The sequence below is a fragment of the Macrobrachium rosenbergii genome, chromosome 19 (assembly GCF_040412425.1).
Source record: "Macrobrachium rosenbergii isolate ZJJX-2024 chromosome 19, ASM4041242v1, whole genome shotgun sequence".
Lineage (NCBI taxonomy): Eukaryota > Metazoa > Arthropoda > Malacostraca > Decapoda > Palaemonidae > Macrobrachium > Macrobrachium rosenbergii.
Window position 1 is genome coordinate 26,690,217 of NC_089759.1, and position 22,769 is coordinate 26,712,985.

At 35.7% G+C, this 22,769-nt stretch overlaps 1 protein-coding gene across 7 annotated transcripts in view; it reads right to left on the bottom strand.

Moving 5' to 3' along the window:
* Nucleotides 1-20,679, bottom strand: part of cnc (cap-n-collar) — a 455,033-nt gene extending 434,354 nt beyond the window's left edge. Inside the window, exons 1-5 of one of the 7 annotated variants that reach the window (XM_067121345.1) lie at nucleotides 18,232-18,341; nucleotides 17,833-18,042; nucleotides 12,766-13,495; nucleotides 3,263-3,394; nucleotides 246-327 (exon numbers count right to left, since the gene is read on the bottom strand). In XM_067121345.1, the coding sequence (XP_066977446.1) occupies nucleotides 246-327; nucleotides 3,263-3,394; nucleotides 12,766-13,239 (688 nt within the window). In that variant the 5' untranslated portion in view covers nucleotides 13,240-13,495; nucleotides 17,833-18,042; nucleotides 18,232-18,341. Of the gene's footprint in view, nucleotides 1-245; nucleotides 328-3,262; nucleotides 3,395-12,765; nucleotides 13,496-17,430; nucleotides 17,674-17,832; nucleotides 18,043-18,231; nucleotides 18,436-20,632 lie in introns of those variants that run through there. The other 6 variants (XM_067121352.1, XM_067121351.1, XM_067121347.1 and 3 more) reach the window with 6 other exon arrangements.
* Nucleotides 20,680-22,769: the final 2,090 nt, after the last annotated feature.

Consider the following 22,769-nt stretch of genomic DNA (forward strand, 5'->3'; position numbering starts at 1 on the left):
CTCAGATAAATACACACACCAAACTCAGTTACTCCCATGTGTATTCCACTTACTGTAATTACTTTGCATTATCACAACTACTGTGCAATCATTCTCAGACTTTCATTACCTCATCAAACTGAATCTTCTATGATCAAACATTTACCATGTACATGATATGCAGCATTACTTTCTTCATGTATAATACTAAAAAAAAGTAAAAATGACAAACAACTAAAACAAGTTCATATAAGTACTACACTTACCTGTTTCTGAATCAACAGTAAAATTGAACTGCAACCAAGCCCCATCACTTGATTTGTCATCAAACTCGGTGTCACCTTTTGGCTGCAATTAAAAAATTCTTAATTTTTCAATCTGTGCAACTAAATTAAAACTTATCGCCTATAAAAAACCTAACACATATACCATACATAAAACTATTGTGGCTAACAATATTTTAAAAAAAATTAACAGCATGAATACAGTTTACAGCAATGACATTTAAGTAATTACAAACACTAGACAGTGCTGTATCCCTGAGTTCATTATCAATATAAGCAAAATCTGGTGGAGTATTAGTTAGCAACAAACTATTAATCACAGATTGTAGCCACGGTGACTCGTACATTTTAGTCAAACCAGCATCAAGCTTGGGCTTATACTTTCATTCTCTAGGCAAATGTGTGGTGATTCTTTATAACTTGGAATATAGCTTGAATAACTATACAATGGCTGAAAGACTGTAAAGATTCTATGGTGCTGGAAGATACCATAGTAAAAATAATCTAAAGAACATTTTAAAAGTTGCTGAAACACTTCAGGGAGTATTTGGCGGTGAAACTGTCAATGGGAAGAAGAAAGCAATTGACATCTATATTTAAACCCTTACCATGAGTTTTCAGCTGTTCACCACTAAAAGCAACATCAAAAGTCAAACCGAAGGAGGCTATGCCTTTTAATTTTTCTTCCTGGCTACATTCCTGTTTGTTGGATTAGGAATACATAATTTGTTTGTTGTACTATTTATTCCTTTTGGTTTGGTTTTTCAGAATCCCTTCCTGAGGGGTAACGACATCTTAACATAGACCCTTTTTTGCAATTGGTTTGCCTTCCATAGAGATAGGATGAAAATCTTCCTCTTTTCCTATAATTAGTTACAGAGGTACTTGATTCATGTGTACTAAAAAAAAACTTGCATGATCCTTTCAGCACTAAAAATATTTACACTGCTCTTAGGTTTCTTTCTCATTTAAAGAGAAATCCTTCAAGCAAGATCTAAAATACTGTAGTCTAGAAATACGACACAGTGGTCTCTAAAAATGCTTGTATCACTCATAAAGATCACATAGTCCAAGTTCCCAACTCTCACAGGTCTGGCCTACTAAATACAAATAACCTTGTCTTCTACAGACAGCTGTTCCTTAATTCAGGAAAGAGAGACCTGTAACAAACATAATAAATTTTCTTAGATACGCATGTTGAAGAGATAGCAAATCATCCAAACACAACCAAACGCCAGCACTGATCCCTGTCCCACAAGACCAAACTCCTTGCCTATGCTTGGCACCAGCCTCAAAAGGTCTGGTACTCTCTGGCAGTGAAACTGGTAGAAGAATATTTTGCTTTTTTTCTTTTTTTGCTTTGTATTATGACCTCTGCAATATTATTTTCCTTTTTACACAATCTCTTTCCATGTTAACTGCTTAAAGGTTTATCATCTGATTTTATGAGTTTCTTCTTTTTAGTGTATTCAGCAAAACTTTATCACTACCCTTCTGGTCTTTAAGTAAGCACTGTCCATGGTCACATGCAAAACACTGACATCCATTTTCAAGTTCTTATAAAACTCCAATGGATGGCTAAACTTGAAATAACTTCAGTACTGCATATTAAAGGAAATGATTGGTAAATTTTTATTCCCAATGCAAATCAGGAAAGGTACTTTTAGATCTTTCTACCCATGCAATCCTACTATGCATACCAGAACTCTCCTTTTCAATATATCTAAACAAATCTTGATCACATATCAAAGCTCTACCATACCTAATGTGTGGCTTGGGGCTTGACATCCTTCTATATTTCATTACCTCATATTCATATAAGGTAATGCATATACAACAGTTTCAGAATTGACACAAATGATGACATTTTTTCTGCTGAAGTAGGAAATATCCTTACTTTTGATATAACCTACTTTCTCCATGACATTGCTGACACATCAGTTGCAGTTCTATCACATTACAACAGGTAACAATTTATGCAGGAGTCGAGTCTTTCTTAATTATCTAATGGCATCAACTCATCACACACTATCTTCAGATTTGTGACCTGAGGTAAAGTGGTTATTAACACCACTTTCAGGTCCTGAAGGTCCGAGTCATCAAGCGTCACAAATTTTTTCCAGGTTTCATGGGTATATGAGGCCTTGTTAATACTCCCACCCTGAAAATCTCTAAAATAGATGCCATCAACTGCCCAACAAGTTCTCTGCTCTTAACAGCACAGTTGTCAAAACAAGACTACCTCCTGTTACCACCAGATACAAATGAAAATGCATAATATTTTTTATCAAAAGATGAAGATGAGTGCTGTATGAAAATGAAATATGATTAAGTATTAATACTGGAACTAAAACCATCCAATCAATGTGCTGAAACAAGGAATTGAGAGCTCAGATTTTAAGAATAACCATCTCTTTGTAATGGGATGATACTGAAATGCATAAGTTAAGTAACAAGTTTGACTAACACACACACATAAAAAATATGGTAAGCTATTTTGTAGGAGACTAGGGCAATACTTTCAAGTTACTTGTTTCATGTTCTCCACTAACTCAAGGGTAGTCAGGTGAACGTCAGCCAGGTTTCCTAAACTCCCCAGCACAGACCCCACACTAGCCAATACACTGTACTAGCAACCAACTGGTACAGAAAATGGATATAAACAAGTTTAATTAGGAGATAAAATATGCTTATATCAACTAATGTGTGGCATGAAAGACTGGGAGAAAAGGTAGAATGTAAGGAGCCTCAATAATTGCTTAAAACATTGACACAGGAAGACAAAAAAGTATTTGTAATGGATTGGTTTGCACTTTGTATGAACACACCTACTGTATTTACTACCATATGTTGGGATGCTGGATAAACATACTCTGTTCTAAGATGTGTAGAGTAAGATTAGAGTTAAGCTAAAAAAATATATAAAAAAACAAATTAAGAATATTTTCACTATAACTTTATGTACAACATAACAGAAAGTAATCAGGCATGAAACCTACCTCTTTACCATGGTCTTTGTCCTTGGTGTCATGACCAGAAAATGTTTCCATAAGACTGTCCTCATCAAATACTTCCCGTGGAACACCCAGGTCAACATCTTGCTTCCACAAAGCTTCAATGAGTGCCAAATCCTACAAAATAAAAAGAGAGGCAAATATAAGGATCAGTATGAAAGGTCAAGACAAAAATTCCTTAAAATACTCAACATTGTACAAATATTAAAGACGATCTGGCAAGATCTACCGACACCCATCAGTCTGAGTAACTTATTCCTAAAGTAACCCTTACTTACATAATTCAGAATTACTTTCCAATCATATAAGACAAATTGGCTAATTACTGAACCACAACCAATATACTGTAATCCAATAAGTTTACATATATATAATCATCATCATCACACACAAAAACAGCAACATTTCTGTTAGTTATACAACCCAGTTTCTGTGTCATCATGACGTTTTCTGAAAATGTATTTATGTCATGGTAAACAGACCACAGCTTATGGGCATAAGTATTGTTGGTTATGAAGAAACTCAACTGGAATTTGGGTAATTAGCTATTGGTATATCTTCCTACAAGTACTGTGCATACATAAGGAAGGTGTTAGTACCCTAGTACATGTACACCAGTACTGGTATCTTGTTACAGTTGCAAGACATACTGGTGTTTGAAATGACCAAATTAAATGAGGTAAAAGAATGATCTCTAAGTTACGAAATGCTAATTTAATCTAACAAAACTTTATAAGCACCCAACTGTAATGCTGAATATATTGAAGGTAGGAAGGGGCGGAGATTTCAAAAACTCTATGTGGGATATCTGCCTGATACTCTAGTACTATATAATGCACTGTATATCTGAAATTAATTGCCTATAGTTAATCTGAAGACCAAAATTGTCAGAAATGCTGACACGGGTATTGAATTTTGCAAAATTGGGTATTATAAATCCCAGAGAGTGATGCGAGGATATGGATTATCAGTATTATCTATTATTATTAATCATTACTATTACTGTACAGTATTTGGTAATCTAGCTAAAATACAGTTCCAATAACTCTTACAGTTCTACGTAGAAGGGTTTGTTTTAATAAAAAAATTATTTTTCTCAAATGCAATTCTTGAAAGATTTTAGAGTTAGATAACCCAAAATTCTGACTTACTTTCCTTGATTTTTGTTCCTACAACCCCATTCCTCATAAGATACCTTATTTCGATAAGAATTCTTATTCCCTAAGAATTCTTATTTCCATAAGAATTGACAACTACACAACCTGTTCTCTCAGGAAAAAGGTATCTCTACTGCAAATACCCTATACTGTGCTCTCATCTGAGGCTAATCATAATCCATAATTCTGCTGGGCAACTCCAAAGCTTCAACAGTTTCTCACTGTAGCCCTCCCAGATGCCAGACTGTGTTAGTTTTTACATTTTTGCTAACTTTTCCTCACGCTTACTTTCCTCTCTCTTTACCTACAGCGAATCTTTTCTAGTAATTGATTGTGGAAATCAGCATTCCACACATTCCATCTTGAATTTCTGAGTATCGTAACCTCTAAGAATTGTTCATTGACTGTACCTGCTTTTTCCTTCAGTTTGGTGTATTCTCTTACCAGAAATTATCTGAGTGATCAGTTTTCCTTAATTTTGCATACTATACAGTACTTACACATTTTTATCTTAATTCTTATGTGTGTGTGTGTGTGTTTGTCGGGAGCTACATTTAGTTTGTTCCGCACTCTTAATTTAAATATTAGTTCAAGCATTTTCAATTTCATTGTTATTGGAATAGCCTAGGTGATTTACAGTGTTTATTTGTAAATTTTGGTTAATTAAAATTTATCAAATTTTTTAGGGGCGTGGAGATCTGTGTATGTAATGAACTGTTTTATCCTTTATTTGAACACATCTACTACTGTATCTACTAATACAGTTTGTTTGCAAGCTGCATAAACATATTATGGGGAGAGGAGCCAGCTCTACTCAGTACCAGTCCAAAGTCCTGATAAGTCAGGAAGGTTGAAGTCATGACAGGCATCTGTCCATAAAATATCTGCCAAGACCACTTAGGAAATGGGCCATTCAAGATTGAAGCAGCTGGAGCAGGCTCATTAAAAACCGCAACCAGAAGAAGAAGAAGAAGAAGAAGAAGAAGAAGAAGAAGAAGAAGAAGAAGAAGAAGAAGAAGAAGAAGAAGAAGAAGAATGGGTCAAGATATGTTGTCTGTTTGAGAAGAAGAAAAAGAAGAAGAAGAATTGGTCAAGAGATGCTGTCTGTTTGTAACTTTCAGAATATTGTTTACTGTACTGGATCTACTTTCAGTATGCCACCACAAATTAGCCCAAGTGACAGGATTAGTTCTTTAATATTGACCTTAAAGATTTCTTTATCTTATATGGCAAGGCCAAAAAATGTTATCCTCATTAGATGCGTGAGTTTGTTGGGTTTGCAAAGTTGATAAGTGGTAGTGCTTTGCACTGAACTTTGGTCTCCCATGATATCTCAACTCAGGGCATGCTTAGGACTTCTGTAAAGCCTAAATTAAGACCTGTGACAATATGAAAAAACCAAACCATGACACTGCAGCAAGCAATACCATCAGTCTTGATAGATGAAAAGTGGATCAACCCTCAAACTCCCTCTCTCTTATTCCAGGATGGGGTATTCCATCATTTGGCCCAACAGCAAAAGAGCAAATCCACAGTTTGGAAAGCAAAATGATGAGAGCTATCAAATACACAAAATGGAGAAAACAGCAATCACTGGGTGAAGTTCTTTGCAGACATGTCAAGCACAACATAATAAATTAATACCTACTGCAACTTCTTCAACTGCCTTGCTCTCAGCCTATTTTCCTGAAGTATGACCAAGCACCCAACCTTGAATACCATGTAACTTTCATGGAGAGAGATTTTAAAAATTTTCTCGGTAGTCAAAAACCTATTGCTCAGCAATCTGCTTTTAGTTACCACCATTATCTTAATCTTCCTCCAACGGCACTGCCCACCCCCATAAGCCTGGATGCCCCCATCTCTAGATTTGTACCACCTCCTATCTTTATGTTATTGATAAGCCTCATCCTGCAACTGTCCATGGTATGTGAATATTCCTAACTTGGCCAAGAAACTGACATTCCTAATGATTCATGCCCTGTAATTCCTCCTCTTATGGTGTTTCTTACTATAGAAACCCACCATCTCCTGATTGCTCAACCAGTGAGTCATGCAACAATTCCACTTGGTATTCAAGTTTCAGTCAGGGAGACTCTCAGAACAGTGGTCGCGACAAAGACTGGTAATCAAGAGATCACAAACTCAAGACAGTGCTCCTCCAGCTGAAGTAAAGACTCAACCAGGGCATTGCACAGTAGACACTTGAGGGGTTTTTCAAGACCAGGAACTGAGCCAACAACTGATTACCACATCTTTGGCTCACTCCTATGGTGAGAGGACAGAGTACCACAGCTGCTAAGGGAGGATAAGATAGATGAAGAAGGCCAGCCAGGAGGAGGAGTTTTCATGCTCTGAACATTGACTGAATTGAAACAGCTCAGCAGCAGGACTTCAAATGACCTGATGTCAGCAACAGCTGTTGATCATACTGAGGCATAAGAACCAAAGAAGTGGGTGGGTGAAAGTAATTATGCAGTGGCATTACCATGACCCACTTACAAAGGACTATTGCAAGATACCACACATATTAAAAATATAATACAAACTTAACCCTGACATTGGCCTTCAGCCAGTTATATTATTATGTTGCACACATTCAACAGATGAGAAAGCCATTCATACTTGCTTCAACAACTACACTAATACAATGACAGTCAAGAATGTACCTGTATATGAGATTTCCAAAACAAACTAGGTATTGTACGTTGTCTCATAAATGAGGGGTATGAAAACACCCTCGCTATAACACCAAACACTGATTCGTTCTATCTCAAGTCAGTGCAGAGGTTACCATGGTTCTCAGATGACATGGAAGGCGTGCTTATACACTATTTGTATTTCTCCTTGTCTCTCAGTAAGACCAAAAAGCCAGAAAAGTCTTTTAATCAAATGTTTTCTGGTATCAAACAGCAGGAGGAAATGATGTTCATGATTTTTGCAGGTCAATACACAATCTCCTGAATTGTGAGAAGCCATATTTTATAAAAGACTGTGTTCACAGTATAAAAACTGACACGCTATCTAAAAGATAAAAATTTTGAATACTGTATAGTATTTCAGAAGGGAAATTACTTTATTACATGTACATTTCAGAAATAACATTAGAATAAAGTACATCACTTGTTTTAAGAAATGGGTGCAATAACACGGTGCAGAAGATTTTTGGCCCGTCAATTTCTCTCCTAGTTACCAGAGGAAATTACAGCATCAGATAAGTATCTTTGCCTCAATCTGTCAAATATCATTCTTGTTGCTTTCTCTTATTCTTATATGGTTCTTCTCTTCATTTCCTTTTGTGAGTAGAGGCAGTCCCCGGTTTATGATGGGGGTTCCGTTCCTACACCGTGTCAGAAGCCAAAAATCGTTGTAACCCGAAATATTGTCAAAAATTGTAAGAAAACCTTACTTTTAATCATTTGGATGTCTTGTAAAAAATGTAAACTTCATTTTTAACTTTTTCATAAAAAACCTCCAAATTTTGACCATTCTGCCCTTTCAGAGCCAGAGTTCTTCTGTCGGATCAGTGTCATAAACCCGGAACATGCATTGTAACCAAGGAAATAACTTTTGATGAATATATTTGAAGAGCGTTGTAAGCTCAGAACATCATAAGCTGAGCCCATCTTAACCCAGGGACTACCTGTATTCATATGCACACATCTTTTAACTGCTGTCATGCTTTAAAGAATAACTTTGTGGACTTTAATGCATCATGCATATACCCAAACACAAACCACGTGGGAATGAGTGCACAACCTTTTGGCACAGGTACACAGGAAATCCCTCAGTATACCTTACTGTTGAAATGTACTTCAATATCAAAAACTTTAAGCATATTAGACGATGTGTTGAAAGAATAAATCTTTTAAAATGAGAGAGAACATCAGTAACACACTAGAGGTATTTCTGTCACTGATAAAAATATCTGGGCAAGGCACCAGAAATTGTTCCACAATTGACAGTCTATGAAACGAAGACCAACTAGGCTGAGGCCAATGCTTTGCTTCTTATTATGGAAAAGAAGAGGGAAGTCCCGCAGTTAACTTAAAATGCAACTTTATTATTCACTTACCAAAAAGGGGGGATCTTAAATACTTTATATACATATTAGCGTACTTCTAATAATGAATCAGTCTCACTTCTACAGGACATCTATATACTGTATTGGATTTATTCAGTGAATCCAAAGTACTTTATAAATTTTTATTAATGGCATTTCATTCATCCTTAGCTGAGGCTAAAGCTATCAGTTCTGCACTAAATAGGGATAGTGTTGAGAAATTTGTTACCAAATAGTACTTACAACTCCATTTTCCAATTTGGATCTAATAGTGCATAGTGTATTTCCTTGTACTGTATTTAGAATGCATTCAATTATCCAATTCTAAAAATCTGGCTTTAAATTTCTTAACTGTTTTTCTTTGTTAAAGACTTGGGACACAGTCACTTACACAAAAAATATATAAATTAGATTCTGAACAGGTGCAACTAAAACATGTTAAGTCTTCCTGACTGGATAACACTGGGAGGAATAAGGAAGTTGCAGAAAGATGCAGCATCCAGATGACGGTTTGGACATGTGAAGAGAATAAGTTTGAAAAACTATTTGTCAGAACAGAAAGAGCAACACAAAGACCAGTAGAAATGTCATGAAAAGCATGGAAAAGTAGTACAGATAATACGCATGATTACTGAGACCAGATGGGAATTTAGACAGCGTGCATTTGATAGGAGACAGTGGAAAGAACTAATTTCTTGACTAACACTTGAAAAAATATTAATATGAAGACAAAGACTTGGAACAGCATATGGCTTCTAGAACAAACTATAGTGAAATATCGCAAGGATTTTCCCCTCTGGACAAAGGCATCTGAAATTTCAGAGGATCTAGTGCCAAAGCTTGCATTTCCCAAGAATAATCAGTTTGGTTTTTGGGGGAATTCTCATGGCACAAAGAATGATGCAACCCAAGCTCCAAGTCTGGCTCATTCCAGTCTATATGAAACTGTGGGGCAGCTAATAAACCACATCTGCTCGTCGGCTGTTTGATGCCCATGGTCACTCTACCAAGTATCATCAGGACATTTTAAAATTCTCAATTCTAATGAAAACATTTCATCAATTCTTGGCAGAGCACTTTAATACTGACATCTGTCACAGTAAAATACTACACATGATGTAATTGCCTAGTGTTCCCATCTTTTTATTCATTAGTTTCCACTTACATCAAAATGTGACTTGCTTTCACTTTTAAAGAAGAGAAAATACAGTATTAATAACTGCTTTCTTTAATGTACCAAGAGACTGACCTTAAGGATAGCTATCACAGGATTTCTCCAGCAAATCACAAGGATGTGTCATTTTGATTTTTTTCTTATTACTGTACACTATTGTACTTTAGTTTTAGAACTAAATATGTAAATGAGTAAAAAAGACGACTAATAACTTTTTATTGCAAGTGATTTGGTGGCTGTCAAACTGTAAAAGGTACTTGTTTGATGGATATGAATATCTTGCAAGCTAACATACCCAGACGTTCTATTCAATTCGCTACATCCCACATTAAGCTCCTGACAAACAGCCACACACACACAGCCAACCTTTAGCAAATAACACACTTGTTAGATAAATGAAAATCAGTCAACTGAATAGTTAACATTGTAATTATCAATGTGAAGTAACGATCATCCTACAATTACTTCTAGTTTATCTTGATTTTAAAATCCTTGTCATCAATTTCGTATTAAGATTTAGTTTTTTTAATGCCTAAACTTAAAAGAAGCTTGTTATATTTCTATTGTTTAAACAAACTTTTAATTAAACTTCCATTTTCTGATATGCAAGAAAAACTGGTCTTATGATATCTATCCTTAGCCAATAGCAATCATCATCAAATTCAGCTTATCATTCAACCCACAACCATCTGAACAATTAGCTTAAAAGTTCTCCGCCAAACCACATGTTATATCGTCAAAGACAGCAAGTCACTCGAATCACATGATGATAGGCTATATGGTTGCCAGTAACAACTAGTCAGATTGCCCAATAGTGATTCTTTAGAACATATTTTTGTCAAGAAGTTACTATCCTGAACAACTCCGTAACTCTTTGTCTTGGCAGACTAGCGTAAAGAAATTCAGTTAATTTGGCTCAGCTAAGGAATAAGAAATTTAGTACCTTAATGAAGTTAGAGGCCATATAACCATGACATAAAGGTAAACAAAAAAAATAACAATAATCAACCAATTAAAATAGGTTAAACAAAATGTACAACCTCCCTTCACACTGTGTTCATACATACCTGTATACAAAACAGTGTCCACATAGAAATTACCAGGGTAGAACCAGCAAATGAAATTACGAAGTTTAAAATTCAAAATGATATATTTACCAGGTACAAAAACATTCCGTACAATATTTCTATTAGTGTAAAAATGGCTGACTCATAATCACACTAACTATCGATGAAGATATGGAGCATGGTTGCAAGCGTTGTGTTTTACAAGCTGGTTGCCATAATTAGGCTAGTTCATTTGGGTCCATCAAGTGATGATGTCAGGACCATGAATATAGTCTCCAAGTATTTCTAAGCTCTTTGCAAATATATGAACAACCGGAATGATGTTCAAGATACAGATCATCAGCAACCTGCGTCCTTTAAACTCTGTATCACCATACCATGACTAACAATCATGAGCCTGGGCCTCAGCCAGTTTATATAACAGAGCAAAGAATTTCTGGAATCCACTACTCAAGAAAATCAGCTATCAGAACTGAATATATATAACTTCCAGCAACAAGGCATGGGTGTCTCAGGATGATGTTTAGTTCAATAAATCTTTCACTTAGGTGACTGCTGGGGTGGGCCAAGTAAGCATCAGACTTAAAAGGCTGAAAATGTAGCAACCAGCCTGACGTGTGATGAACTTTCTCATTCCTAACATCCACCATTAAGGGTGTCAATACCTCTCAAAATGATGTCAGAATACACCCGAATTTACCTGAAGAAAACTACATTTACTGGTTATGTAACATGAATAATTACCAAAAAGAGATAACTGCAAAAAAATAAGAACTTTTCATAACCATAAAATGAACTGAATATATACAAACCAGTATCTAACTACAGTTGTTTATACTGTACAAGCTAATATGTTTATACTGTACAAGCTAATATATTCTAAGGCTACTGTGCTGTACCTATAAGCAAAATATCCATGTCAGAAAATGAAGCACTGCTTACTAGCAACACATCACAAGGACCTCACCTTGTTTGTGTACAATACCCAAGAACAGCTAAAGCTTTAGTTAACCTTCATTTCCCGTTGGCATTAGGAAAGGAAAGGACTATAGTTTGTTTGTCTCTACATATGAATGCTATGTACAGTATTCTTAGTACATTAGCTGGGTCTGTGGAGGAACTCTGTCCATCAAAGCAATTTAATTTTCTGAGGTTCTTTTCTTGCTATCTTGAACACAAGCAGCCTTGGGTATCTTTAGTATCTTTGACTCTCAAGAGGCTGTTAACTGCATATCTCATATCTATCATTTTGTGATATCCAGTTGTGTCCAAACCATCAGTCCACATTTCCATGATGGAGCACCAACAGAACCATCATACATATCACTGTACTGTACTACAGAAGTCTTAAAAACCACATTTCAAAATCACACTATGCAATAAACATTAAAAATTACTAATGTAAAAAACAAAAACATACATGGGCACACAACCATAACAAAACTGAAAAATTTCATGAAATTAGGACAGGGCATCCAAGTTGTCAAATAGCCTGTATGTATGTTATCCAAGGTGCTTAGAATAATAAACATTGAACAGTAAGAACACTTTAAAAACTTGTCATGTTGAGCTTTGAAGTGGGTAGTATTTAAAGATACTGTACTGTGTTACAGTCAAAAGCCCATCTCAATGATAGCCTAGATAAACTTGGCACAAACAGACAATTCAACTAACATCCACTAAAAGGTATTGTATTCACAAACAGCAATGAACTTCAAGATATCAATGATAACTTTTAAGAGTGCTGTATATACAAAATCATACAAAATAATGCTTGGTAGGAAAATGCATGCTTAATAATTATGCTACTGCTAGCACTTAACAACACTAAAAAAAAAAAAAAATTCAGTAAAGCATTTCTTGTTAAATTTTGAAAACCCTACTCAAATTTTACTGCAGCATACCAAAAGGGTGCTAAAATAAGACACATTTTCATGGTGCAGGACACAAAAAAAAAAAATTTTATTACCAAAATCAACTAACAGGCCACACCGAATAAAAATACACTCCAGCAACCATGAACTAACCTCAGGAGTTAAATCATTAGTTACAGGTACTTCAGATTCTGGAGGTGGATCAGGCAGTATATTTGGTAGTGTTTCTGGGCCTTGATGATGATGTTCTGGGGTATCAGCTGAAGGAGGTGAGGCCACTGATGAATGCGAATTGAGCAAATAAGCATGTACATCAGTGTGTGTATGATGGGAAGACGTATAGCTACCCAGAGCATGTAAATCTTCCAACACTGAACGCTGGTAGTCTGCTAACATCCTATCCAAACTTTTAGGATGAAGGTCAGCATTCAGGAAAGATGGGGATGATGGCCTTGCATGACCGAGGGAAGATCCCAGAATAAGGTCATGGGGTAAATGATGTAGTGTGTTTGCATTATCTGAGCCTAATAGGAGACTGTCAGGATCTCCTCGAAGAAGGCTAAGCAGCAGCACAAGCTGCAGCATTCGGTCGTCACGTAAAAACTTTTTTCGAGCATATAGTAACATTTTGAATTTTCTGAGATTATGACTCTTCAAAAAATTAAATTTTAAGTTAACCACAGTAAATGGGAATACAGTTTTTTAAACTGTAAATCTGCAATAAGTTCCAGTTTTCCAATAAATTATGTTCCACTTTCAAAATACACAAATTCTAATTAGTTTTCTTTCGTTATCAACAGTCAAAATAAGAAGTTTTCATTCAAATGAACTTTAAGTTTTCTAAAATATTATCACAGTCCTGAGATCACTTGCAGTACTGTACCTGGAATTTGTAATTCACTTACTGAGAAAAATTTCACAATGCACTTTTTCACCAAAAAAGCACTACACAACATTACGTATTTGTATTCAAATTTTCTTTGACAATTTAGTAATCTAGTTTGACTGATCATAAAAACTTGTAAAATAAGTCTCACATCTTTTACACACCACCATTACTTTATAAAAAAATTCTCAGTCATCAGCAATAAGAAGGTATCTTGAATTACAAAACTACAGTATACAGGTATAGTATTTAGCGGTACTTAATCAATCGGGTCCTCCTACTGAGGGAGACTACTTTTCTCACCTATTTCTACTCAGATTTGCATCTATGAAACTTTATTTAACATTTCTTAAATATTTACAAGGCCAAAAATTACATAGCCCTGGATTTTAAAGGTCTTAAAATTTTCATATAAAACTACATATTTTTAATGACATTACGGTAGAATTTGCAACACAATATACATTAAAACTAGCATAACTGTCTGCAGACAAGTTCACTTCTCTGTTGGCTAATTTTTATTTAAGAATTCGAAAGAAATGTCTGAATTCAAGGTCTCACTTGCTTTATTGCTATGAAGAGAGAACAGACATTCCATACCACAAATGAAAGAAATGATTGCATTCCTCACCATGAAAGAAAGAAATGACTGAATTTAAGATCTCACCACTACTTGAAATCTGATTAAAATAGTTAGGACATATTTTCAATTAACTCAACAATAACAAATTCAAAGACTGAAAGTAAACACAGACTGACTGCTCCACAGGGCATAGAACGAGAACAGACATATTATTTTCATAAAACAACAAGCTTGGCAGCCCAAATCATATTATGCCACTCCAATATGAAGAGATGGTAAATTTTAGGCTATTACAACAGACTACCTCAGAATGTATCCCAACATCTCTGCGATACGAGGGGACAATATCTTGTATAAAGGTAACTTTCAGTGATGTTGAATTGATTATAGAATTTAGGCCAAAGGCCAAGCACTGGGAACTGTGATGCCATTCAGCACTGAAATGGAAATTGATAATAAAAGGTTTGGAAGGGAAACAGAAGGAAAACCAAGTAGATGCACTATGAATCAATTGTTAGGAGAGGGTGGAAAGTAAGATGGAAGAAAGAGAATATGAAAGGAGGTACAGTAAAAGGAACAAAAGAGGTTGCAGCTAGGGGCCGAAGGCACACCGCAAAGAACCTCAAGTAATGCCTACAGTGCACCACATGAGGTGCACTGACAGCACTACCCCCCTACGGGGCTCAATGATGTGTAAAAAGAGTGAAACATTTCGGTAGTTATACAATAAAACTACTCAACCTTAGAATCAATAACATGGCAGGATACACCTCAAACATATAACTCCCATTAAAATTTACTCAGAACATATCTTCCCTGGATTAATCAAGGATTTTCAGTCACCCTCTTCCCCTCAGTTTAACAGGATGCTGCAAACACCATTCAGTATAGTCTACAGTCCACTACATGAGGTGCATTGATGGCACTAGCCCCCTACAAGATAAATTTGCTGGAGACATACAGTATTAACAATTGAATAAAAGGTGGCATTTCAAATGTCATTCTGCGTCTTACTTCAGCTTTTAATGTCTGCTTAAACAGTAGCTGACTGGCTATCAATGAAGACCTAATGTCTCCAATGTATTCTATGGCATAAGTCTGGACTTAGATAATTTGATAACAGTTGTTCATGGGGTAATTGCATTTCCTGAGTGTTTGGCTAAAACTTTGCCTTTTATATTTAATCTATGCTTCATTCCAATGTATACTCTGACAGCACACAATAAATCTTATGACAATGAAAACTTTACCTTTACACAAATGAGCATCTCTGATGAAGCATTGGAATTCAACATTTAACCTGATAATTTGTCGGATCAGGGGTTAAAATCATTTTACCAACTTAGTAAATAGATTATATACTTAAAAAATCTGAGGCAAAAAGACAAAAAAGGTGGAGCATTTTTGTTACCTTGGGAACACTCAAGATTGAGAAGCTGTTACTATATTGATAGGGCACAAAGAAAAAGTAACAAAACTATGGAAAATGTGGAAGGAGACCAATAATCAACTGAAAAAATTAAGTGAACCCCAGTGGTAAATAGTTATATGATTAAAAACTGCAAAAGACATAACTGGCCACTACTACTGGCTACTGCAGCTCACACTAAACACATTCACCTATGCAGCTGAATAACGTAGAGCAAATAAAAGATTAATGCCTAGGGCCAAATGACAGTGTGTTGCCCAACATTCCGATACAGGTATCTGAAAATCCCATTGGACTTCACCAAATGAGAAGACTGTCCCTCACCCAGTTAAGAGGACAGCACGCCAATCTGGTTATCCACAACTGATAACTAGCCTATTCCAAGACTTGGCATAAGATTCAAGGAGGTTGGATTGAATATCATAGCTCTATCCCTCAGTTTAAACTATACAGTACTTTGAGTGTGCGCTCCTCAGTTTATATTTGCCCTTTTTACAGAGGTGCTGCTTATGTATTGTTAATCCTTGGGGTTAACTGCTCTTAAATAAATGGCCTCCTGCTTCTGTAAATAAATTTTTGATTTGCAAAAGTAGATTAAAATATTCTTTGGTAATTATATATATATATATATATATATATATATATATATATATATATATATATATATATATATATATATATATATATATATAATATATATATAATATATATATATATATATATATATATATATATATATATATATATATATATATATATATATATATATAAGGTTTACTGATTTTAGATAAAAACCTTTATAAAGATCATTTTGAAGATTTATTTGCCTACAATATGCCTGCTTGTTTTTCACTAATCTTTAAAGCTGAATCATAGGCCATTAGCTTGCCTATACTTCAAAATATGACACCTCCTATATGTTTCCAGTTGCATGACAGCTCTTGCAATATTAAAAGGTATATTGAGATTCTTCAATTAATAGTTCAAGGCAATAATCCATGTACCAGTAGTATACTGTACTGTATATAACAAATGGTTTCAAATTTAAAAAAATAATTTCCACAAGAACTGAATAGAAAAATGATGATACTCCTCTATACAAGTTGAGATGAATGAAAAAAAAAAAAGACATAGGTCTAGGCTATTCATGCAGATATAACTGACGAACAAGTTATTCAAGAAAGTTACAAACTGCACAACTGATAGATCAAACAATAGCCTATAAGATGAGCTAAACCTGATGATGACAATGACTAGAAATAGCAAGTGAACAATCCACTCATGTCTTCCAACTCTTCTAGGCCTACCAATTCTTCTAGGCCTACCGGTGAGAGGCTAGGCCTAAACTACGATACAATCGGTGGGTTTCATCATAAACTTATCTACTGGTGGCATAAACGTTCAAATTCCACAAGAACAAGATGGGACCTTTCGTTTTCTCAAAATAGGTTAAGTTTGTTTAGGGCAACTGTCAACGTCTTGCATAGGGCAGCCTACGTTGTAAACAATGGTGCAACCTGAGGAACTCGTCTCATAGGCCTAGCCTTCCAGACACTTCCACAAATAGAAACAACTGGTGAGGTCACGGGGCTAACTTTATTCACTTGAAACATGTCAATCGGTCAATCTGGTCCCGAATTCGAGCCTTTTTTCAACAGCTGGTCAAGCATAAGGCCGACTACCGAAAGCTACAGTACAAAGGACAGTCGGCCAGATGCTCTCGGCCTACTTAAGGCAACCCAAGGTGGTCGATTTGAAACGCCTCCCCATTGCCGCACTTCCATATATCCGGTAATGGGCCATGTCCATCAACCAAAAATAACGAAACACGAGTTCCCAGTGTCTTTTCAACGTTAAATTCCATCATTTCAACATAAAGGAACCACCGATTCCTAAGCTATGCGGCTTAGCCTGCCACACCTGACACACACGATCTCAGCAACAAAGTGTCTCTTTTCCGTAAGTGTCGTGCTGATCTCGGCGTCTGAGCACTTGACGGCGAAACGGTTGTTCTGACAAGTTCTAACTCCGTATTTCGTTCGACGCTTGATTTTTAACACTTTGTGAATCAGCACCTGAAGGTTCACTTCACTCATCACAACACAACGTAGAATCTGTCACGCCATTGGTCATGACACGATGACGTAACACCTACTCGCTCATTGGGTGGTGGATAATGACGTCACTGTTCATGTAACAACATTGGCAGACTTTAAAGTCTGTGTTACGTTCGGGTAATTGTTCGACCAGGTGATTTGGAAATTATTACATCAATAAAAAGGAGAATACAACGGTAATTCGAGCACTTCAGATCATACGTACCTCAGGAGACTTTTTCTTTAGTTTCAGTTTTTTCGTTGGAGACTGAAGAGAAGAATGACTGGGAGTAATTTCCACGACTTTAGTTGGATCTTTAATTAGCGTTTGGCTGTAGTCTACCTCAACATGTTCTCCAAACACAGTCGAAGGCGAGAGACTTCTCATCACAGGTAATTCTTCAACAACAGGACCTTCCATTTTTCACTTTTGACCCTGAAATTTGTTAAGATGCACAAATAATTACCCACCAATTTTAACTTTGTAAACAAGCTTCGTCATGGTAACTAATCAAAAAACCCTTGAACGAATAACATCTTTAGTTTTAAGATATTTTAGCACCGTACGCAATAATAACGTCACACTGAAAACTGAAACTTAAAGAGAACACGTCCTACAGTTTACCTGAACCGGAAGAACCAATGTCAATGCAAACAGACGTCTGGAACGATGCAAACAAGAAAAACTTTTACGAGAATACACTGATACAGGTCTAGTTGGACCAGCCTTGGACTCAGCTGGTGCACATAGTATTGCGCCATCCAACCACGCATAACCTACCCCCTAACCCACCAACCCAGAGATAGTCCCAATACTTCTTGCTTTTCTGCTACTGACAGTCAAGTTTCTGTTCGAGCGACTTCCAGCAACCGTGTTCGGCATACGTTTAATGAGTAATTACCAACAGGGTATTTTCTTTGGTTGGCCTAAGAACAAGTGAGATTGTAATTTAACAATGACATGATCTGGGAGTATACTAAAGGAGACACACACACACACACACACACACACACACACACACACACATATATATATATATATATATATATATATATATATATATATATATATATATATATATATATGTATATATATATACAGTATATATATATATATATATATATATATATATATATATATATATATATATATATATATATATATATATATATATATATACTACCATCACTGGGATCCCGTGATTAAATAATGTATGCAATAGCCAGACGGAAATAATGAAAGAACTTTCGTGTATATATAATTTACACACTTTTTCAGGGTACAGTACTTGATTCAGAAGAAGTGTGTATTAAATGCAAGAAAGGACTAGAAACTGGCTAATGTCTTTCATTATTTCCCTTTGCTCTTTGCAGTATATATATATATATATATATATATATATATATATATATATATATATATATATATATATAACAATTCATCTCTACCATGCGCTCACATTTGCACTTCCTGGCTTCTAAGAAACTTCCTTTCCAGCTCCTTTTCCTCTCTATCCGTCTAGTACTTTCTAGATCTTGCTCGTCTCCTTCCCCCTAATGCTTCTGAATTGTACGCTCTTTTCACCAACCTATCGACCTCCAGTTTCCCCACATGACTTCACCATCTCAAAACAGTGAGCCATCTTTTCATTAAAGTGAACCTTTTTACTGCTTAAACGCACCCCCGCATTTCCTTCCCTTCTAGTTTTTCTTACCCCACTTAAACTAGGAAACAATTAATCACTAATAATCAACATCTGCACTTCATTCAGTCTTTAGCACACCTCCGTTGCTTCATCCGTTCTGTAACTCACCTCTTCTCTCATTTCACCATCATGTATTATATCTGTTCCATGGGACTACTGTTTTCATCATCCATATTAACATTCATTGCTGCAAATTCCTGGTTTCCATTTACCCACATAACCTTACTTCAACCCATATTTGCTTTCAATTTTCTTCTCTTACAGACACTTTTATCCGCCTCACTATGCCTAATTAATATTTTATCATCCTCAAACAGCAGCCATTTCACGCTCCATTCAGAAATTATTTTCTTAAGCCTACAACTTTGTATCAGTTGGTAAATACAGTTGGTTGAAACAATTCTAGTTACTATTTATTTATTAACTTCCTACATGCATGCAATTTAAATTATGGCAGGATATTCCTTGTTTAGTGGAAGAACTTTACTCTCTCTCTCTCTCTCTCTCTCTCTCTCTCTCTCTCTCTCTCTCTCTCTCTCTCTCTCTCTCCATTTATCTTATCGGCTTACCTCAAAATTGTTGCTCAGAGGAATAACTAAATGCTATAAAGTCCAGTTCGGTCTTTTATTAATCACCTGGTTTGATACCGAACCATAGTAATGCTTAACATAAAGTAATCTAATTTACCTAATTTAAACGTTTGGGCTACTTTACTAAACAGTCTCAGGGGCTTCGACGATCTGTCTTGTGTTTATCCATACAATACTTATTTTATTCATTCGTATGTTTATGTGCCTATGCATAGGATACTCTGATACTGTTGGCGAAAACCATGTACTTGCATAAGAATGAAAGTATAACATGGCATAACTGGGTTCCAATAATTATTTATATTTTAGAGTAAAACAGTCCATTTAAGAGAACATTCAACTAACAGGGAGTTTTATGATGTCCGTTTACAAAACGTCAGCAGCTGATTCTGTGTCTAAGTTCACTGTTTTGACCTGGACGAAGAGTGGTAAATATTCACTGTTTCAAGAACGTAGGGCGTTCCGAAGATATAAGTGAACTAGGTCTAAAAGTGCCGTTTTAGTCTACTAATTGCTAACAGATATTTTTCCGTATATTAAGAATTTTTTTTTATAAATCACAAATTGGTTGTCTAAATTGCTAAACATGCATAGGTGTAACCCGATCATAGTTTTCTTTAACAGGCGCAAAACTAGGAAGCGCGAAAATGGGAACCACGAACGATTGCGTTTTGGAGCCGTTGCAAAGACTTAAATCTACATTACTGGTATTACTATTAATTCTACCAACCTAACCCAATGCCTGGGCGATCACTGCACGGATGCACTCGGTATACTATCGGTTCACTTACCTGTAATCATTTGATAACTGTGTACGTATCTTATCAGATAAGGACAGGCTTTGTTGTAAAGTCTTGCACTTGCATCGGGCAAATTGTTGGGGCAGTATGAGGATTTTTTTTTATGAAATACTGTTTGTATATATATATATATATATATATATATAAACTTCACAGGACCTTCTGGTTTGAATTATGTATCTGGTAGGAAGTCGTCTGTGATTGGTTGTAACCAGGGTGGAGAATGCCCTAGGGCTAAGATCTACCAACCTCATCTCAAAAGATTTGCTGAAAATAGAAAACCTGCACCTTTTGGAGCCACCCTTTCAAGGGATGAAAACACACGATAAATATATAAAACAATCTAACACGTATATATATATATATATATATATATATATATATATATATATATATATATATATAATTCTTTTCCTTTAAAATCTCGTGAAAAGTAATTCTCTCTCTCTCTCTCTCTCTCTCTCTCTCTCTCTCTCTCTCTCTCTCTCTCTCTCTCTCTCTCTCTCTCTCTCTCTTCAGTTTATCTTTTGGTGAAGTTGTAAAGGAAAAAATATCACTTTTTAATTTAACAAAACTAGAAAAATAAAATGCCAACTATTATGTTCGATTGTGCGTAAGGTGTGTATTCACTCATATATAACTGATTACTTAATGCGCTTGTATGTGTGTGGTTACAATCAAAGCGTAATTGTTATGAGCGCCGTGTGATATTGGAAGTCACGCAAGAGCCAAATCAAAAGGATGATGGATTTTTGCTTCATGCGTGTATTTGTGGTGTTTTATTGGTCTAACAGTCAATATTAAGCTAAAGTGTTAATTTATACTCCACTGTAGTTTAGTGGGTTAACGACCTCATTTCACCAGGAAACGAATGAGTCCAGTTCCTGAAAAATCCTCTGTACCCTGGTTGATATTAGCAGTGATTTATATACTGTGAAAGAAAGATATTAAGTTAGCACCCTCTTCCCAAAAGCATTTTTTGAAACGTAAAATTAATCCCACTGGAGACATCTCCTCTAAGGAGGAAAGGCATATAGAGTATCACCTCAAGCTTGGGGACTTTCCCTCTGTTCATAATCTTTTTTTTTTTTTAATTATTATTACTTTCTACCTTCTCCTAACAATTATTTCATAGTGCAACTGCAAGGTTTTCTTCCAGTTACACCTTTAAAACCTTTCTACTCTCAGTTTCGCTTTCGGTGCTGGATGACCTCATAGGTCCCAGCGCTTGGCCTTTGGCCTAAATTTTATATTCGTTTCCTTTCCTTGGGAACTGAATGAAAAAGAAACTCAGTAATCCCAGAATCATCCTCTCTTATAAGGGCTACGTCAGAACTTTCACATTTATTATTCTCTCAGAGTCTGTCTGATGCCGGCTTCATAATGGTATGCATAGAGATAGGATATTCCTGTAATGCTTTTGGGGTTAAATTTCAGCAAGCTGGTGTTGGGTCTGTCAATATAGTTCGGTGAAGTAAATATAGGATTTACTGCCTCAAAAAAAAAAAAAAAAAAAATATATATATATATACATATATATATATATATATATATATATATATATATATATATATATATATATATATATATATAAATGTTGAGGTCTCAAATTAACTTTTCAGTGACCTCGTCACAGCTTGATCAAGCTACTTGTTATTAGCTAGTGCTCATGATTACAGACGGGCCAGCACACCTGTGAAAGATTGTCTGTTAGGTAGCATGATGACTATCGCTTCTGATATTCTCTCTCTCTCTCTCTCTCTCTCTCTCTCTCTCTCTCTCTCTCTCTCTCTCTCAGACACAAACACAAGACACCGAATATATTAATTAAATGATTTAACCGTTAAGAAAACAGTGGAATGCACATCGCTTCCTGAATGCTAAGCCCTTTCCCCTATGACTTATTCAGCAACTAGCTGAGCCTCGCTGTTCATGATTGACAGCATTTACTGTTTATAAATAACTCTCGGTCCTCTCATTCTCACCTCTTTTTAGTGCTTGGAAGGTGATATTGATTTAATCTAGGAACGGGTGCTAAAATCTTCTCTACAGTTCTGCACGTAGGAT